General features: G+C 35.2%; 1 protein-coding gene across 2 annotated transcripts; it reads right to left on the bottom strand.

Moving 5' to 3' along the window:
* Positions 1–655: 655 nt before the first annotated feature.
* LOC135683064 (uncharacterized) lies at positions 656–19,436 on the bottom strand. 2 transcript variants are annotated; one of them, XM_065198204.2, is made up of 11 exons: positions 19,313–19,436; positions 16,255–17,502; positions 15,471–15,664; positions 14,634–14,811; positions 10,970–11,086; positions 9,908–10,007; positions 8,514–8,829; positions 7,327–7,384; positions 6,435–6,559; positions 4,922–5,002; positions 656–3,711 (listed from the first exon to the last, which is right to left on the bottom strand). In XM_065198204.2, the coding sequence occupies exons 2-11, from the start codon at positions 17,467–17,469 to the stop codon at positions 3,540–3,542; spliced, it is 2,556 nt and encodes an 851-aa protein (XP_065054276.2). In that variant the 5' UTR covers positions 17,470–17,502; positions 19,313–19,436; the 3' UTR covers positions 656–3,539. The 2 variants fall into 2 exon arrangements, with proteins under 2 accessions (XP_065054276.2, XP_065054275.2); XM_065198203.2 differs by lacking the exon at positions 19,313–19,436 and adding an exon at positions 18,895–19,192.
* Positions 19,437–21,413: the final 1,977 nt, after the last annotated feature.

Raw genomic sequence — 21,413 nt, 5'->3', positions numbered from 1 at the left:
TGAAAAGGATTGGAATTACTGGGCTATATTATTGAAACTATTTTCCATTTAGCCTGGTTTCCACTGGGCGATTATTGCGATAAAGCCTGGTTTCCACTGGGCGATTATCGCGATTATCACGATAAAAGTGAAAATTCTGTTAAAGTTGTCGCCTTTATCGCGATAATCGCCCAGTGGAAACCAGACTTTTCAATTTACTAACGCAGTAGTACACCGTGATAACACCAGAATCTAAAAATCTGACGCAGTGGAATCATAAATAAAGAGAATGAGAGGATACAAAATTGGTTAATTTACACATCTATTAATAGACAACCAATCATGAAAATATTCTCATTTATCACGAGACATTCCATACAATTATGCCCTTGGATATAGCTCAATGCCAATTCAAATAAAATAGAATTATAAATTATTTTTAAGAACGCTGGGATGCCCTGTACGTCCGTTGATGCCCTGTGATCTTAAAATTCAATGTTAAGGTATAAAAGAATTCCATTAGAATTATATAAGAAAGTCAAATTTCTAAGCAAATGTTTCCTTAATATCCAACACTTTTTTGAAATTCCGTTTTGGCAAAGGGGAATTCATTTTCGGAACACAGTTTACACATTCAAAGAAACAAATCTATTTTTAAAAAAGCTCTTACATCATATTTAAGCTTGGTTTCCACTATGGGTTAACGTGAGATAATTCTGAGCTAAATTGAAAATTAACTCATGGTCTAAATTCAAGTTAACTTGAGATAGTGTGAAATAGCGTGAGATAACGCGAGCTATCTCAAAATTAACCCATGTACCGATTCGGTTTCCACTTGAGATAGAATTATGAGAAGTATGGAAATTTCAGAAATCACATTTTATTTGAGTCTTGCAGCTATGGCGGGCGTCTTACAAGAACAACTTATTTTACTTCTGCTTTTGAGAATACTTAGAAGGAAAATATTTTTTGCTAGAAGTGCCGTTCGCGATCTGCGCCAAGGTTTTCTGTACGGAGAGTCTACCAAAAAAAGATATGCGTTTGGTGAATACGACCACTTGCAACAGGATCTTAGAAATGAGAAAATGTTTCTCTTATTTCACAATCAATTTTTTTTAGTAAAGAAAACTGTTTTCAACATCTAAAGTAATACTCAGTGCAAGTGCGTTGCGTAAGAACCTCAGTGCAAATTATAGCACATTCCCCTCCCACGCATCGGCTTCTTTTGATAAGATGTTATCTCAAGTTAAATTTTGTTTCCAAGCTCATGAGATAACGTGAGTTAGCGTGAGTTAATTTTCATGAAATAATTTTTCATGAGCGTTTCCACTATGAGATAATTTTTAAACCAACTCGGATCACAAAATTATCTCAAATTAACTCAGGTTAACTCATAGTGGAAACCAAGCTTTAAGATGGCTTTACTCACATCTCATATCGACCTAAATTAGACAAACTTTAAGCGATAAGTGTTAAAAAGCTCCTATCTCCGTTACTCTCCAAAATATCTCGGTAACATTTACACAAGTATCACATTTTCTCAGAAATAGTTGAGGCTATTTAGTTATGGTTCCAAAAAGAAAAGTTTCTTTATAAAACTGAGTCATTTTTCACCATTCGATTTAGTAAAAGACTTTGAAGCTAAATCTTTAAAAAAGTGGTTATTCCACGAAACCAAACGGAAGCCAAGTCGCCACACGTGAAATGTTTATACGTGTGTTTGCAAGGAAAAAGTTGGAATTTGGACATCAAGAAAACGTCATTTCTTTCACTTTCAGTTTTGTTATTCTTGCACTGAACAAGCAAAAACTTTGGCTAACCACTTAGACTCAAGTTTAAAGATATAAAAAACGGTTTTGAGAACATCTAGGTTAATGAAACAACTGTTTTGTTCTAAGAAAATGCCAATGAAGATCGACGTAAAACTCTTAGCACTACAACACCCAAGTAAAAGTTCTGTTTTTCACTATGTTCGTTGCAACACGTCTTTTTCTGGTGAAACCAATTGTTCACATAACCTTATAACCTAATATAGGACGTAAAAACAATATGCAAACACTGCATATCAATATTTAATATTGTTTAATGAAGTCATTTAAATCTGTAAGGAATCGCTTTGTCATGTATGACGAAAATTGGTCACAAAGGTCACATGGGAACACTCAATGCTACTTGTATATCTTTCGCCAAGCTAGAGAAATTCTTCAAAAAGAAAATGCTGCAAAATCCACTCATGCTGCTGTTATATTTAGATTGTATTGTAATGATTCTGTTGGTTAGTATGCCAATATATAGTAAAATAAGTCTCAAATTGTTCAGAATCCTGCAGCCAGGAGTTTCACTCCATTGTGTACAGGTATCAAGATTTAGATGCTAAATGAAAAATGCATACCGTATTTCCTCTAATGAACGCTGCCCTCTGATAAACGCCGCCCTCTGTTGAACGCCGCATCCAAAATTTGGAGTTCGTAATAAACGCCGCGGCGTTCTTTAGAGGAAATACGGTACATAATTTAACCCACAGTCACTTGCTGAATTAGACACTCTTTACAAGGCAATACGACTGGAAAGAGTGGCAGAGGAACATAAAGTCGGGTTACTACTCGCAATCGACCGTCTTCAAAGATAGCCATGCACATTGCGGGCAACAAATTTCTAGGCATTTTTTAATACAATTCAAAACCTGTTTTACTTTGATTTTACGTAGAGATAAATGGCACAATATAACTGTATTTTGAGATCATGATTTGTCACTATTTTACTCTGTAGTTTTTGCGGATTGAAGTCTTTGCGGGATGGCTAACATCGACCATGAGGTTTGCAGAGCTGCGCCTACAAACGAGCTGCGCCATCAAGCAAGCATATGCGGAAACATTTCCCATGATGCATTACCGTCACATCTATTAGATGACTCCAACATATACATAAAAATTCCAAGGTTTTTGTTTTTGTGTGACAAAAATTAACGAGATACTAAAGAATCAAGACCACGCTAGGTGATATATCTAATAAAGTTAAATACGGTGTTCATTTAACGTGGTTAATTAAAACAACAATTCAGCACAACAGAAACAATTATCCCTTTCTGCCTTTTTTTGTTTCTGTATTCACAAAACAGAGATTTGGCTACCACTTGAAGTTATTTCTGCAAAGACAATTATGTTCTAAGACGCAAGCAGGGAATTATTTTTATCCTCAGTCACTCAATCGGAAATGGTTTAAACCTGTTTTCGTTGTTTATCTGCAGAGTCTCCAATTTTCACGCACCAGCTTCGCAAAATCATACAATATAATGTTATTCTGAACCCTTTACTCACTGAAAATGGTTTGTAGGATTCAGAAAACAGATAACTTGGCCATCGTTCATAACAGTGTAAACAGGGTTATCACTACTAATATTCTATTATTATTGATACCATCAGCATGCAGTGACGTAACCAAGTTAAAGGAAAATAAGTTTGACAACTAAGAGTCCCGAACATAAGGGACCCGAAAAGTTCTTGAAACAGATTCTTTCGAGGCTGCTTTAAAATCCAACCTCGATTATCAAACACAGGAAATCATGGACGAAGAGCCTTGATCCACTTTGAAAGTTCTTGGCGAAACTGTGCCCAGTCACCTATGCCAGATTCAGCGACATTGTATGCTGGCAGTGCAGGGTCCCTTACCAATGGCAGGTTCTTGAAATTCATTTCATACTTTTTCGGGTCATAGAACTCATCCCATTCCAATCTGCAAAATTTACGAAAGAAGTTTTCTTAGACATAAACTAAACTTAAATCTTTTTGAGACAATAAACAATACGATAACAGCATAAACAAGTCGTATATTGCGCGTCGTTGTTACGAAGGAAACTCTTTTAAAGCGCTTGCAAAATACTATCTTTTCTACTTTAATCAAACACGTACATAAAACAGACTTTGATGTAACAACCTTTTGTCTTGGTTCTTGTTTTTCTAAGTTCATCTTAATTTCCTTAGTCAGGAGTTATCTAATCCAATTTTGTACAATCCAAAATGCTTTGATCTGCTTATACGATTTTGACTGTGCAACAAAGTGTTGAATGGACAGACACATTTCACCAAAAACCAAAAGTAATGCACCCACGTCAAAAGTAAATCTTATTTAAAAATCATTTATATTTACTTTTATCATGAAAGGTACCACAATCAGTTGACTTGTCATTAGGAGAATAAAGGCAACAAGCAATATGTACTCAAGAAGACAAGTACCTAGCTGCAGAGTGACGTATATAATGACAACTACTGTTTACTGGTCTGTCATAAAGTGCTCAATTTACGTATATACACACGTTTACATACCTACGTACATACATACGTATGAACGTAATGAAAATTACTGTTTACCTGTCTGTGGTAAAGCGCTCGATACCGTACAGGCAGAGCTGTACGCCCTATTTGGTGTATAAGACCGAGGGGCAATTCACTCCTGCAAATAGCGATTTTCCCAAAAACAAAAGGATTTCTGGGGATTTTCAGCTAGAACAATAGGATTTTCACAAAAGCTGTACGAGACTTTTGTAGAGTGATTTGCCCCTCTTATAAGACAGGACGGTTCTAAGCTGCTACCCCAAGTTTCATGCTTAATGAGATCAACAGTTGCAATAACAGTTCTGGAGAAATTGCATGATAATCGCAATCAGCGTTAAACTTGGAGTAGCAATTTAGAACCGTTCTATCTTATACAGCAAATAGGAGCTATAAACGTAAGTATTACCTAGGACTATCGAAAAATTTGACACATCAAGCCTTTGGTTGAGTTAAACTTTAAGCAAAATTGGAACTAATTTGTGTGCCAAGATAACAAAAAACAAAGCTAAATCAACTGCAAAGCAAAAATAAATTCATCTATATGATCATCTATATGATCAAAATAAATTCATCAATAATTACATTCCAATAGAGATTAATTGTATACTTACATAAGATCATTTTCGTTGCTTAAAATTCCAATTTCATGTATAACTTCTTTGAAGAAAGATGGTGTTTTGGAAATGCTTGTCCTAGGAAAAACCTTATGTCAGCATTTGCATATGTACAGACAGACGAGAAGGGTTAAAGAAATGTAAACAAATGAAGGTAAAACGTATCGATTGTTTTTCTTCATGTTTTGTCTTGTCGGATGAAGTGCATATCATCGAAATATTCAGATAGAAATTCAAAAGGATTATATGTAACATTCAACGATTGAGGTTAAAAAGCCTTTTTTCCCGTGTTCTGAATTGAATTAGACAATTTATTTATCCCTTATTTCTGTATCAATACCCTTAACTTCCGATTGATTACCCAAGACAGGGAAGATAATAACAGGTTACGCTCGAAACGCATTTATTTCAAATTTGCTTATTTTCCTCTTACAATTTCAAGTTATTTCAAAGTTATATTGTTAGACTATATTTACAAGCCAGTATATTCAGGGAAGATAAAGCTAAGAAAACTGAAGTCTATATCGGGCAAAATATACAACCATGTGTCAAGATCTAGTTTTACGCCGTTTTCTAATTTTCTTGAGCGTAGTATCCAGTTTATGTATAAAGTATTCAATGATGTAAAACCCTCTTAAAGGAGCACTATGCTTTTCGGTTGTCTTATAGCCAAAGAAAATTATTCGAATAAGATGGGGAACTCAGTTTATGCCAAATTTAAAACCTATAGAGCTAGAAGCAAACAAAATTTCTTATTTTAGATAATATGAAGATTTTTCTGCCACTATGGAAAGTCATAACTGGAAAGGGATCAAATAAAGCCTGGTAAGTATGTGATGGTTTTTAATCCAATGTCTACTGAAATTTCAATAGAAGCTTTTTTTCAAAACGGGATAATTTACAAATCTTACTTTAGTTACAGTCTGTAATTTGCAACGCTACTGTCTTGTAAAGAGTCAAATGTGGGCTATTTCAATAGGGGATCTTTGATTGCTTTTGTTGTTACGATACCATTCAGAGGAAGGGAACAACCGAAGTTGCCAATCAGAAACATGGGCCAAGAATAGGTGCTTGCTGCGACAACGGAGCGTCTAAATGACAGTAGTGTTGCCGCTCCCTTCCCCTTAATCAACTTTCACCATCGTCAACTTAACAATTTCAAAGACAAAAAAAGCAAGGCTTGATATCTGGCGACGTGGTAGGTTCTCCACAAATGACACTTAAATCTGACCCCATAGGGATCCTTATTAAAGTATTTGGTCATGTCTGAGAGCACGATTTTGGGTGTCTGATTTTAGTTGTGACAGTGCTTCTGTTCTAAAAACGTGCTTCAATATTAGTATTGACCTATTAATATGACAAAAACCCTTATGCAAGAAGAAGATGCAAGCAAAGGACTACAAAATGACTTTCTACTTCTTACAGCATTGCAGAATACAGTCATGATCTGAGGTCTTTCGTATGTAACTAAGATACAAATTAAGAAATAAACAAACGAGCAAACACGCACCTTTGAAGCGTGGTGTATGCTTGGACTGTTAGTAAAGACAAGAGGTATGAGGAGGGTCGTTTCTGTGGTGTTTTCCACTTGATTTTGTCTCTCCACGACTTTACAGCGCGTATCAGGTCTCGACACTGCAATGGAGGCAATAAAAACAGGGACAACTTTATAATTCGTTTGAAGATGCTACTGATAGAGCTATAGAGTTCTTAAATGATGACGCCACAAATGTCTATCTTTAGAATTTTCGCCTTTGAATCTCCTATCTTGAAAGAGCATCATGAAATACTTTTAAATACTAAACTTTTAAAATCAGTTAAATGTATTACGAATGTGACCATATGGGCATAGGTTCTTTCCCCATCAAACCTTTGTTATTGGGAAAACTTTCATATATTTATGAACAGAGCAAAATAAAAGTAATCCGTTTGCAAAATTCAAATCTTTAATTGACTATATTTCACCCGATTTTTGACGCACTTGACTGCTTTCGCGTATTTAGAAGTATTTCGTTGTATTCTTTTAGGTTATATGGTCAAAATTCAAAAGTTATAAAAACATTAATTTAAAAATTCTAAGAACATGATGAATATCATAATAGTTATTAAGTATTTAATTATTGAAACAAAAATTTTACATAAAGTTTGCATTACAGGGTTGGCTTGAAGAGAATGAACACATAATAGAATTCTCAAAATAGAATAACCTCTGAAAAACTCATAAAATTCCACAGAAAAATCATGACGTCAAGCTTTCTTTGTTAAACATGGATTATAGATAAACAGAAACTGAAAACAAAAGAGTTAGTGTGAAACTACAACATTTATATTTGAGATCGATTTCAAATTATTGAGTAGATTTAAAATATCACAAGCTTTTAACCTGATTGTAAAAATCTTACCTGTTCATCTTGATTTCGTATAAAAGAAGATCTTATTTTTGAAGTTGCAGTTACGAAACTACGAAAGAAGACGTTTAATTATTGACTTATTAAAACCGTTCAAATGAAACTTTATATATCTTACTTTTAAATGCATTTATTCCAGAAAGGAAATGCAGTGGCTCTACATTTTTTCCATTTTTCAACGCATATTTCCAAAAAACAAGGTTAATTACCAAATCTTCATTTCAGAGCAGATATTGTTATGGTTAGACCCAACTACATTGGTGAAGGAACACAGGTAGTTTTGTAATCTTGAGTCTATAAATTTTTCACATAAACATATTCTGTATGATACTCAAAACTTTTTTGTCATGTTTGTAAAAATTGGAAAATTGTCCTTTTCAAAGTAAGAGCATGCCCACAGGTGCTCGACACATTCCTCACGTTCCCCACACCTTCTACAGAAAGCATTTTCATTTTTTCTCTAAAGTTTGCCTTTAAATGTTCCATATTGCATTATTCCAAAAGAGCAAATCTTCGTCAATAATAAGACGAATTGAAGCGAATTCTAGAACTGATTTATTCAGACAAGTAATCTTATTAGAATTGTTTTTGGAATAAAGTTTGAACATGTAGAAAAGCCTTGGCAGTGCATTCAGTATACAGAATAAGAGTTACTACTGCATAGTTTGCTGAAATTGGGAGCTGGGACTCTTGAAAAAACTGGACTATGAATCTAACCTACTGACGATTGCCGAAGTTCAAAATTCTACAAAACCATTTATCATCTCACAGTTGCTTTGGAAATCTGTATGGGCAAATGCACGATGAGTTATTAGCTTGGGTATCATGTTATATTTCTTTACAATTTTACAAGACAGTTTTAAATGACAGTCTATTCAAGGATTATTTAAATAGCAGGACTCTTATCAGTTGACATTAATAGAAATCGCTGTCTGGGGTCCGCTGAAAATTGTGTCTGATATCAGATATACAATAGCATAAAGTCTAAGGGATATAAAAAGACCAGCCATTCAGTATCATACGATATCCATCTTAGGTTTAAGCCAATCAGAAGCATCTTGTTGTATTTAGAAACGAGGACGTGCAAAAGTACAGTATCTAAGAAGAGCTTTGCGTATGACTTTTGACTTTTGCTGTCTGTAACCCCAAATAAAGGCTAGAAACAAATTTCCTGGACATACCATCCTAAAGATTCCTTTGTTAGGCCGATAGATGCTTCGTAGATTGCACTATAAGAGTCGAGTCCCCAGTTTTTTGTAGGGTAAATAACAATGCTGACATCAGAGTATCTACATTTCAGAGATATTGGTGTATGCATGAATGAAGTAAACTGCTTTTCTGTGCCTTGATTGTTGCCAGTATTGTTGTTATTGCTGTCTTCTTTGCTACTCGTATGATTTCCACCGTTAGTGACGCTTGTCGGCTCCTGCAAGCGTTTTTGGATGAACTCTAGGCAAGGGTTCAGATCACCATTGTTCAATGAATCCTCCAGTTCACCTTGACAAAAAAGTTATATCAAGATAATATATTGGTATTAGTGTTAGAACTGTCTTGATTTCGTCACTACAGCCCTCAATGACAGTAACAACACTCTTATACAGTAATAGCCCACTTATATAAAAAATAGCGTACAAGAACCTGAATGCTGACTAATTTAAAGTTGGATACGAAGAAACTGTTGAGCCTGAATTATGTTTTTTTGCCAGTAGTTATTTCGAACGTAAAATAAATTAAAAAATGAGATAAAGTTTTCCAATCACTAGCTTTCAACTTTTTGAATTCAAAACACTGTCTTGTAAAAACACATTACTTTCTGCCAAATTGTTTAACTGTCCTTACTTTCCAGACTTACTTTCCTATTTTTTTCATCGCAAAAGGAATTAATTTCTTCAAAGAAACTCATCAGCGTTTATAAACATTTATTTATTTAACAAGAAACTTTACGGTCTGATAAAAAAATGAGCTTCTTATGTGCAGGTTTATACTGCAACTGAAACAGTCAATTCAGACCTTTCCAGTGTTGCCTGTTCTTCCCAGTGGTTCGGAAGCAAAGTTCAAAATATGAGCACAGGTTTGGCCAAACAGATAAAGAAACAGTCTTTGTTGCAGTCTATTGACGTCTCTGTATTTTGAAATGGAGGAATAGTATGCTTGCTAGAACTCTTCTTATCATTTTAACATGTTTATGAGAAGAACCTTTAGATTCAATTGAATAAACTCCCAGGTATTTTTAAGATTTGCATTCTTGCACTTCCCTTTCACTTAAGAACCATTTGTAATTGTTTGATGTTTTCTATTGTTTTTTCTGAAACACGATTATTTAAAGCTAATAATAATGACATTCATATTTTTTGTATCATTTAGTTTATCAAGCTGAATTTGGAGATATTCCGAAGTTTCAGCTAAAAGTACTGAATCATAGTTTCAGCTAAAAGCCTGTAACAGCGTGTACGAAATCCGCTTCAAGACTGGTTCATTTCGCTTTTGAACTGATGGCTACATTTAAAACGTTTAGTAATAATGAAAAACCAAATGAAATCTTATATATATAAAATGTGCCCATCAGCGCACGAACCTTTTAAAAATACAACGATATAAAGTTCCATCTTATGTCTAGTCACTGTTCCTTCACCATATGCACCAACTGGGATCACAGAAGCGACATTTTTGGAGTTCTGGAGAAGAAAATTCTAAATTAATTTTTACCATGATCACTTATAGAAGAGATCAAGAGCATATGTACTATAAGACTTGAAAATAAAAGCAAAAAATGGAACGAAAAATATATAAAAAAAACACGTAGATGATGAGGGCAGAGAAAATTAATCAGCAGATTGGAACTAGGTGAGGGCATGACTTGGCAGAAATAATTGAAGGAAGAAATCTCATAAAATGTCTCTCTAGTGAATATCTATCCACACATCTTTAGTAAATTTATCAGAAAAATGCCTATAAAAAATGTAGAGGAAAGTGTATAGATTTGTACACAAAGATATATCAACCTCCACCCTACCCTTCGCGAAAGGTTTTGTTCATATATCTATGCAATGGACTATTATATTGGAATGAAATAGAATTCTGATTTGTAATCCTGCTTAACATTTATAAGACGGCAGATATCATGGTAATTCATTTGAGTGTCAAGGCCAGGGGCGTAGCAAGCGGAGAGCTGTAGGTGTTGGGACACCCCCAATTCTTCATAATTTGTCGATAAACCTTCAGTTGGTCCAAAAACTGTCGTTAAAATCGTCTATCAGTAGGTGAAATAGTACCTAAATTTCTCCTTGTCTATGTCTTTACATTTTACTATTGATGACCCTCTAACCCCTCGTCTGGAAGGTCATACTAAGCCACTGACCTAGACCTAGGCGGAGCAAAATACTTCATCACCAAGAATTCAATTATCATCTTTATGCAGATAAATCATTTTGATTGAAATTCCTCTAGATCTATTGACTGACAGTGGCTGGAAAATCAAAGGCAGGCCAGGGTATAGCCTACCGTAAGAAACGGGTATTGAGACAAGTTTAACGATTAGTTGGGTTCTAACAAAGTACTGATTACAGAGAGGAGAAAATCTAACGAGGAAGAAATGTGTGAAGGGAAAATTGAGCGAACCGAGATTTCAATTGCTTACCTTTAGAGTTTCTTTAACCCAATTGAAAATATCGTTCATTTCACTAATCTTTCTCGCATCGGGCTTGGATTTTTCAATGAGCTTTGCTATACTTGTTTTGTTGAACTTGGCAATATCCTTTAGAAAAAAATAGCTACGTGAATTTTGATATTTGTCAAAATCAGTCCTACAAACAACAATAATACTGGTATAGCGTTTTTTAAAAAGCTTGATAACAGAAAACAAGGTTTAAATAAATACAGCATTAATGAAATGGCATGCAAAGCCCCTTAACTGATGAAGTGTTATGCACGAAACGTTTTATCATAATATACAAAGCAATACATTATCCATTGTTATCGTCTTAGTATAAAGTCAAGGCTGTCCGTACGATGGGGCGTGTGATTTGTCACATCAAATCCCGCCGGTTGATGTGACAAATTTGCAGACTTGTTGGCGAATAAAGGATGGCTAACCCACTTTGTCGTCAAGTGGGACCTGAACACCCTATCTTGAGCTCAAAAGCTAGCGACGGTCTATCTTGAGCTCTTGTGTATAGTTATAGCCCCACGTACAATTAACTTATATATATCCAGTACTTTTAAAAATCTTCCGTGAGTATTGGCAGCTATCCCTAAGAATTATTAAGGGAAGATCCCTGATTTCATTAAGCCAGCAAAAACAGTGTTTAAGTCATCGATGAATGCTTAGACATCGATGTTCAGCTTCCCATCACTAAGCTTTCTACAATCAACTAAGCATTGCAAATATGGGATTCCAGCAGGAGGAATGGTCTCAAAAATCTCCACCCGTTGTTATGTAAACCCTACTAAGTGCTTACTATCATACACTGATTTTGTATTAAACTTTATCATAGCTGTGTGTGCTACATTGGAAAACAATATCACCAAACACAAGGTATGTGTCAAGTAATAACGAAACGACCGCTTAGTGAGATCTCTTAAAAACACCATAACCAAAATATTAATAGAAGCACCTAAAAGCAATTCGCAAAACCAAAATGCGATGAGGTTAATTCACTTTGCAGCTGGTACAAGAATTAATTATAAAGTAGCATAGACAAGACAATGTCTTTTAAATCTTTAGTATTTCTTCATTTCGGTTCTTACCGAAAACCTTTCCTTGGCCAAATTTCTTTTCTCTATTTGCAAAATGTTTTGAAAATCAATGTTTTTTTATTTCGTTCTCACAAAGCATTGCAACGGTGGGTAGTGCAGGCATGTTTATATAGAAATTTGATTAACTGCGATTGGAATAGTTGGTTGTGTTTTGCCCTTTTCATTGCCGATCCTGTGTACCCTTAAGACTGCCAAAAGGGACAAAAAGCAGTGTTATTCCAGGATTATCGAACAGTTCAAAACCTCTTGAACTTTGTGATAGCTTTTCTAACCCCAACTACTATGTTACTATGTTACCCCCCCCCCCCCTCACTACTATGTTAAGGAAGGACGTGAACATTGCTTTATAGGATATCTATTTACTTGTTTCACATTTTATGAACATCAGTACGGGTTATAAGAGCCTCTCCAGCCAAATTTTGCACTTGTATTTTATTGGCTAATCTAAAGGAGTTGAACCTGCTGATCACGAATTCGTTATTTGTTTTTCGATATTTGTGATTTTACAGTTTGTGAGATATAAGCTCTTGCATTTCGATAAGTGAATTGAATTAACCGACAAAAAGTTTTCAGTTTGGTGACACTGTGACGCAATTTTGACGTCTTTGTGCATTTCGTTAGTCTCGCCTTATACCGAATCGAACGACGGCGATTCGCAAATTGAGCACTGCAAGTGATGGTAATCTCAGTTCTGTTCCACCGGCTTCGATTAATTATACGCGAGGGAAGAGCTGGAACAGGAAGCCGTAGCTTTGTGGGCCTACACAGGTGATCAAAACAAAGTCGTGACACAGCATGGACACATTCCGACCCGCAAACTTAGAATGATTGCAAACATTTAATATTTTTCGATCCAAAAAAGCTCCTGCTGTAGATTTAGATGCAGTTATCAATGGCTAACGAGAGCCGCACACTGTGACGTCAGAATGTCATCAAACTGATTCGGCTTTTGTCGTTTTTTTCTCGGAAAGGTGCATCTTTAAAGCCTTATGACTTCTAAACTAGTTTGAATTTTGCAAAAACAACGACTTTGCCATAATACACGCACAAGATGCTAACTTTCTAGTCAATAAAATTTTTTTTTGGCTGGAGAGGCCCTTTAAACATAAACCTTCTATTGATAAACACAATTGAAACTCGTTAGGTATAATCATATTCACGTCATGCTTAAGCAAACCCAAACTAAATGAACTTTCACATTGAAAATCAGCCTTTCTCAACAAACATCGAAGACATCAATATGTAAATAAGGCACAAAATAGCTGGAAGATTCAATTATTAATTCGTTTTCTTTACTCGTGCAAGAATTGCTTCAATAACTTCAGCAAAACAAAAAACCTCAATTACAGGGTTTATTTCAGCAGTAACCATAAATTATTGATGCTACTTAAGCAGCTTGCATACTATTATGTACAAAATCTTTTCATTTTCTAATCATAAGTATAAAGTCTGCATCTCTCTCATTGTCTGATAAAGACCTCCTCTTTGCTTTGAATTTTCAAATCACTCGAGAAATTATTACAAAACTATTACGGAAGGTTAAGTCGTACCACGAAGACTTTGCTATTCTTAAAAAATCCTTTTGCCCATTTCGGGCAGTCTTCAAGGAGCCACAGTCATACAAAGACAGTGATCTGTTAATTCCCTAAAGATCTGAAACCTTTCAAAAACTATGCAAAAGGCGAGGTTATATATACAGGGGTATTTCAGTCTCGTTTGCATACATCGGTGATCGTCGCCACTACAGTCAAAGTTGGCAGTAAAAGCCAGAATATCGAAAACCATCGGCCACCATACACTCTTTTTTTTATAAGAACAATTTCATAAGAACACGAGCCTCAAAACTGGTCAAAAGTTAAGAACAAATTAAGAACATGCTGAGGCTGAATTTCTGCCAAATGCAATATTGAATAACGTTTTTTCTCAAAATCGAGGATGATTAGCGATGTGTGGGTGCTTTTTCGGCGAATATTCAAATTTGTCAGCAAATTAAAGCTGTCTCACTCACTTTGTTGGCAAATGAGGCTTGAACACCTCCTAAGAGCGAAAAAGCTAGCAATAGCACTGCTTACACCCTCTTAATTTAAGAACAAATTAAGAACAATCCAGCAACTCAGATTTTCGAAAAATTCAGAACAGTCAGCCTGAACTTAAATTTACTGGTTCTTATAAAAAAAAGAGTGTACCTGGTTATCGCAAAGAGGTAAATTTTTACTTTACCGACGTTTCCCGAGGATCAAAAGCAAAATAAATGTTCTTCAACTAATCGGAGAAACCTGTTTCAAGGGACCGAATTAGCGTATTGGGGTTGTATCCAACAAGAAAAGTGCTTGATAAGTTTTGAACAAGGCTACAAAACGTTAACTATGTGGGAAATTGAAGGATGCCAAAATATGTTTTCCAAAGAGCACCGGACTGCCAGTTGTGCCACTGTCCTCAAGGATATCCTTGACCGGACATATTCACTTGACCGGACATGGTTCAACAGCAACAAACCTTTCTGCGAATAAAAATAAAAAATTTTCAATCAATTGTTATAGCATTACCTCGAGAGAATTACTCTCCAGACTGTGAACATATCCTTCAACAACCGTCAGCTTTTCTTGCAGAGAGCTGATCATCACGTCTTTGTCTTTCAGTGCAGTTTCTTGTTGATCTAATGCTTCTCTGCTGTTGTTTAAAATCTCCTCTTTTTCCTCTTCCAGGTTTGATAAACTCATTTTCCTGTCAAAAAGACAATTTTTCTGCAAAATTCAAATTTTGACAGTTCACCATAAAAAGAAAAACCTTATAGAATAATCCAAATAGTTTTATGTTTATGCAAGCTTGTACAAACAGAACCGAAACTTGTTGACTTTTAACCACTATTAACTGAAAAAAATAACGTTGCCTAAAAAATACCAAATCTCGAGATATAGTACACTGCAAAGCTATGACGCCTAAATTTTTCTTTTTTAGTCTAATGCCAAACAGAATTTGTACAACAAACTCGGTAAACTTTTGTTAAATAACAACGAAGATATCACCAAAAATTGGTTTGGCTATTGCGTCTTGAGATTTACTATTTTGTTTTGAAATATTATTTCGTCTTGGTTAAAGCAGATAAATATCAGTGTCCTAAAACTCTCAAGCATTAGAGAGTATTTACCAAATTTAACGATATATATATATGTCAACAGTTATTTCTCTTCCCTAGTGTGCTGTTTCATAGCTCTAAATTTTTCCTCAGAAAAATTATGTCAAAAAACATAATGCATTGTAACTCGTTTAGAAAATGAAAATTAGGTTTTCGTTATCCCAATTTATGGTAGCAGAAAACTGGCACATATTCAGCCATGTTACAGTAACTGTGCTACTAAATATTTTGAAAATAAGGGACCTACCAAATCTGCTCTCTAATTTCGTAATCCCTTTTTGTCTCGTTTGAAATATTGTTATGATAAAAAGCAATGGCTGCTACGTCATCAACAGTCATGGAAACTTCACTTGCACCACAAATGTAGTTTGAATTAACGATACTGATTTGGATACACGACTGGCCATCGTCATCAACATACGGGCTCTTTTCGCCATTGACCTTAAAACAAGACATTGTTTAAACGCTTTGTGAAAAAGACACTCATTTTTATATAAGAAACTCACTTTAAGAAATGAGTATTGGGCAATCGGAAAAAATTAAGAATTTTCAGGACACGAACAAACAAATTAAGAAACTATGAAATTAAAAAGGAACTAAATAATTTCTTGAAAAACCAACAATATGAGTGGCTGGTTGGAATGACAATTTAGACACAGAGAATAAAAAGATCCTTCCCCTTGTTAAGTAGAACATTCTCAGTACCCTCCCCAACAAGTTTCTGTAGGAAAGTTTCCTAGCATGAAAATTAAATATAGGCTCCTCCAGTTCCTTGCATACAAATTTAAACATCAGTCCCGAGCATACATTTAGCATTGATTACCGGTCATTTATTTAGGGTTAAAATGATATGGCAAATTAGGCAAATGCTTTGGTTATCTTTCACCAAGGCCATGCCATTATAAACCAAAATACCCCTTCTCTGATGCAAATTCAAATATTTTGTAAGTAATCACCAATCAATATAAATGGAACAAATTGTTGAATGTTTCCAATAAAAATCTTGATAGCAAACGATGATGAAAAGGTACCTGATTTCTTCTAATTGGTAACTGCATGGAGTGAATTTCCCCAGCATGCTTGTAAACACTACTGTCTGCACCGTTTCCATCCTTCTCAGACCAAACTTCTACACTCATCTCTGCATTCTGAAAATTGATAACTCGCAAGAACCAAATCGTTTTAAGCTGTTTGTTTCTCAACTCTAGCGCCTTGATCTGCTTGCATTGAGACCGCGGATCGATCTGAAGATCACAGAACAACTGTTCTTCTTCATCGTTATTTTCTTCAGAGTAAACTCTGACTAACCAAGGAAAGTCTCGTTGATCTTTGAGGTTTATGCCTGCAAAATCAGGATCTTGAAAATCATAGCCAAAATTGAAATACGGTTGCACCTCCACGAACGTAACACCAACTCTAATAACACCATTGGATCCTAAAGCTTGAAGCTCCTTCGCAGACATAAGGTAGCCAGTTCCAAATACCTGTGACTGTCTTTCGTGGAAGTTCTGTTCAATCTGAAAACTAGGCCCACCTTCAACAAAAAGTAGAAATCTAACATGATGACGCAGCTGAGAGTTGTCGTTGACAACCGAATCCCGTGATAGATACAACGTAGCCTTTTCAGTTTCTTTGGTTCTACTTTTCCCTTCCTCATTGTTCTCATCTTCAAAATCATCGTCTTCAACTTCCCCTTTCGGAAAGAGTATTAAAGACCATTCAGCACCATGGAACGAGAAATTGAGACCCCTGACAAATATCCTGCCTGGTCTCGAAGTTACTTGAATTTTGTCCAGAAAAGTCGTAGTTTTTACCTTCAGTTTAACCTGTACCACTAATGTATCGCTTATTAAGTATCCAGGGATGTTATCTAAATATCGCAATTGTATGACTTCTCCATAGCCTATCCCCGACCCAGGCCGTTCGTAGATATCATCCTCCAGAATGCTTCCCTCCTGCACTGTTTTTGAGCCGTCAAATTGATTGATAACATAAAATTCAAGCCCAGTTTTGCACTGGCACTTGATTGGCGATTTTTGTCCCATTTTTGTTCCATACCACCTAACAAACAATCCCAAATGTTCACTTTTCTTACGAATTTGTAGCTTCCAAATGTGACCAGCATATCTAAATGCCCTGGATAATTTGTTTTCGCCAACTTTGCTAAAACTCGAAATGGTAAATTTGTAAAATGAAATATGATCCACTTCATTAAACGTGCCGAAATCTGTAAGACGAAGACTCATCTTGTTTGGCTTGCCATCAATTCATGTCAATACCTACGAGAACCAAGAAAAAATGAATTGAACTACAAAATTGAAATAGCAGCAGATAATTTTGAAGTAGCTCTTCGATGATTGAGAGAATTACCACAAAATGTCATTGCCATATCTTGAATTGAGAAAACAAAATATTCCTAAAAAGCAGCCATACAAATAAAATAACTAAAAATATCAAATTTGTTTAAATGTATTTAATATATTAAAATATATGGTTATGTGTTCAAATTGGACTTCTTTCTAAGAAATCTCGACATGTGTTTTCTCCTGCACCAAGCTTATGCGTTACTTCAGATTTGTTCAGAAGATTCAAAGAACATTGGCAGAAGAGTTATAAGCTTAAAAAAACGGGGAATGACTACATTGTTGAAAAAACACGTGCTTTTGAACACAGCATTCAATTTAAACAATTTATACCAATTTTCTTCTTGATTCATTTTTTCCACGCATCACCTTTTAATAGAAAAAATTCACTAAAGCCTGAAACATCGTATTTTAATTGGAAATATTAAACAAAAGAATTATCACAGTTTAATATTTTTGCGTTGCAGCCTATTCGAAAGTTGTTCGTCCTCCATTTTCGTATGACGCAAAAGAACGTTGTTTTGACGTGTAAATTTTGTTTAGGGCATTTAAATGACGCACTTTATATCACTGTTTGAAAACCATTGACAAAGCATTTTATACGTGAATGCTCAATTCACAGTCAGATAAAATATAATGAAATAACTAGTTACAACGAAAAATCTCTCATATAAAAGAATAACTTAAAATACTATCCTTTGATAGTTTGACGCAGAACTTGATATTAGCAACAATCAATAAATGTTGAAAGTGTTACTGAAAACTAAAAATTGATATAAATGAAAAATTCAACACCAAACAATTATACTGCATACAAATATACCTGTATATAACAAAACAACACAATCCTATGGTATCTGATAAAATTTACATCTGTACTTAGCTAGATATGACGGCTATCAATTTGATTGCAAATATTATAGAAAATATTATACGAAGTTGTTTGGTACTATTCAATATTGCTGTCATTGAATATTGTATTATGTTGTATATTGCATATCATTATTACAGTATAATCCTTCAGCAATATCATTGTCATATTCTTGCTAGTTTTACATCTTAGATAATATAAGCGAATATAAGCTCTTAAGATTATTACAATATATACCATCAAACAGCTAGTCTAATATTTACATAAGAGCCCCAGGGACTGTAGTCAGTATATTGTCCATGTCTATATGAGTTTTAAAAACATAATTCATTACTTCCCTTTTCAGCTTAGGAATTCAGCTTATATTATATAGAAAAGTGTATAAAGTACTGAAAATTGTAATAGAATTGAAAATATAGATGTAAAATGGTCCTTACTTGCTTGTCATGCGAAGATTTCATTGCCAAACACTTTTCTGTGAATACAGAGTCACTGATCTTTGTCACATCTCCAGTTACAGCCCTATTGCTGACCTGAGTCAGCCAGTTGGTTATCACAGCCCTACTTCACTGAGTTGAACGGAAAAATGCAGAAACCTACAAACCTTTACCAGGGTTCTCCTGTGAAAGCCGCATCCTGCGAGCGAAATTACTGCAGCAAAGCGTAAAATATGAGTGAATGCCCGGTCTTGTATCTCCAAATGCTGAACCAAATCGATATTGTCGGAAACGAGCTCATTTATGAGCACTGAATACAAGCGCTGTTTTGTGAATTAAAATTTCATGATCACATCGCTAGGGTGATCTATTCGCGCTTCTTTCTTGAATAAAAGAAACATAAACATCAAATCATTACCAGTTGTGTTTTCCAAGGCGAACAGGTAACATAGCATGGCCATTCGAAGGTTATCCACTTCGCATTTGAAAGCACTTGCAATGGCAGACGTGTTCTGTAGCGTAAAAGGCAAAATAAAACAAAAATTCTAAAATAGAATTACGTAAGTAGACAAGAAAAACATCGCTGCTTTTTCAACTTGGATAATAAATGGGTTAACAGCTGTTTTGGTGGCGTTGCTTCAAAAGAGTCTGTTCAATAAAACTAGAGGGACTATTGAAACCCAAGTGTAGTTGATTTGTCTCATCTAAACTAGCAAAGTATTAATAAGCATAAATCATAGGAACATGGTACAAAAAAGTTGAAAAGTCTCTAGATAGCAGCTAGGGTCATATCGAGTTGTATCAAGCCCTGAACAGAGATAGGCAAGTAGCTTTCTGATACAGATTGGAATGCCGAAGAAACGTCAATGCATAGAAATAACAAAAAAAAAGAAATTGCTTGTTGTTACTCAAGATTAAGTAACGCAATGAGGTGAAAGATATAGAAATAAATTGACACATATTGCAAACAACTTAAGAATGCTGCAAAGAAGGTAAATTTCTCATGAAAAAGATCGTTAAAAATAAACGAACACTGAAGACAAAACTTTTGGAGAGAAAATAGATCAACCAGCGAATGTTAGGAAAAGGTGGGTATACACTTATCCTGAGGTAATGAAACAACCTTGCATGGATAGTAATCGATTCACAGCGATAAGTATAAATCTTAACAGTAAGTGTTTAAGGGAGATGATTTGTCGTAAATAAGAGAGATCATTGGCCGATAAGCGATAATTATGGGAACAACTTATCATCACAGCGAAGCGTGGTTTTATTGAAATTTTATTAAGATATTGTGACAGAAGAAGCAAACAGAAGATTTATCTATGAAGGAGTTGCTGGAAATCCAGTAAAAAAGACCTGTTAATCTCATTACATTGGATTCTCGTCGTCGTATTGCTTTGTTCCTGAAGATCTTTTTTATACTGCTAATCGGTCTGTTGTTTTGTGGTTGGTGACGTATAGACAGAATTTTGCACAGTTTGATGTGTAGATAGAACTGGGTGGATCTCTGTTGCTGTTTCGGGTTACAGGCTAAAAGCTACGATAACAGAACATTTTCAAGCAACTAGGTGTCTATAAGTAACACCTGAAAAAAGATAGTTACTTGATGACAATGTAAACATGTTTACATATTAAAGCGAAGATTATCATCATACTATTCTTAATTTTTGACCAGGGCATAACGAATCCTAATAAAATGAGTTCATGGTTGCAAAAGCAAGAAAAGCGCTATCTTTACCAAACCAAGGTGCAACTTAAAGACTCATTGCTAACAATGAGCCATTGCGCTGTGTAGGCATTCCCAAAATGCATTGCAGACTATCTTAAATCAATTTTGGTTGATTTGCAGAGGTTTACTAGACTAACACCACAAGCCTCTGTTGTGGCGTCCGTCATGTGAGGCAGAAGCGAAGCAGAGGCTCATTGAGTAAGTCTAGAGGAATAGAGGTTTACCGCCATTGTTCGTATCGTCGCCTAGACGATTTGCCACGCGCGCAAAGGCTCCTTGTAAGGAACGGGGAAAGCTAAAAACACTTGATTGTATTATTTTGAAACTCACTCGGCCACCAGGTGGTGTCCATTTTGACAATGACAGTTTCTTAATAAAAAGTGCGCTGTTTTTGTCCAAAGGAGCGAATATCAAAACAAGTTATTTAAGCGAAAATAACAATTCTTTCAACAAAATTGATGATGAAGATCTTTGGCATCCAAGCTTTCGCAAAAGTCATTGCTGCTAACATTATGTCCTTCAAATGCTATATAGCGCCCAAAGAATGTCAAAAAACCTGGGGAGAAGGGAGAGAAGAAGAGAGCCTCGCCTAAGCCTGTTAAGTAAAACTGGCAAATTTGCCAGAAGCTGCTTATCTTATTTTTGAAAAACAAATCTCTCCTGCTTCAACAAGAAATGGCATTTGCCTTGAGAATATATTTCTGCTAAAATATTTAGTTACTGTAAAAAAGCTATTAACGAATGGGGGTTTAGACGACAAAAAACGGAAAGGACACATGTCGAGGAA

The sequence above is a fragment of the Rhopilema esculentum genome, chromosome 7 (assembly GCF_057945365.1).
Source record: "Rhopilema esculentum isolate cy_ngs chromosome 7, ASM5794536v1, whole genome shotgun sequence".
Taxonomy (NCBI): Eukaryota; Metazoa; Cnidaria; class Scyphozoa; order Rhizostomeae; family Rhizostomatidae; genus Rhopilema; species Rhopilema esculentum.
The sequence above is the reverse complement of the archived record's forward strand: the minus strand, read 5'-3'. Positions and strand labels throughout refer to the sequence as shown.

What these genes read in the sequence shown, in the direction of transcription:
- LOC135683064 (XM_065198204.2), bottom strand. Translation starts at nt 17,469, where the DNA reads ATGAGTCTTCGTCTTACAGATTTCGGCACGTTTAATGAAGTGGATCAT. An exon ending in TATCGTTGTATTTTTAAAAG is followed by an intron (nt 8,830 to 9,907) that starts GTTCGTGCGCTG and finishes TTTTTTGTCAAG; the next exon opens with GTGAACTGGAGGATTCATTG. An exon ending in GCATACACCACGCTTCAAAG is followed by an intron (nt 5,003 to 6,434) that starts GTGCGTGTTTGC and finishes GGTTTTTCCTAG; the next exon opens with GACAAGCATTTCCAAAACAC.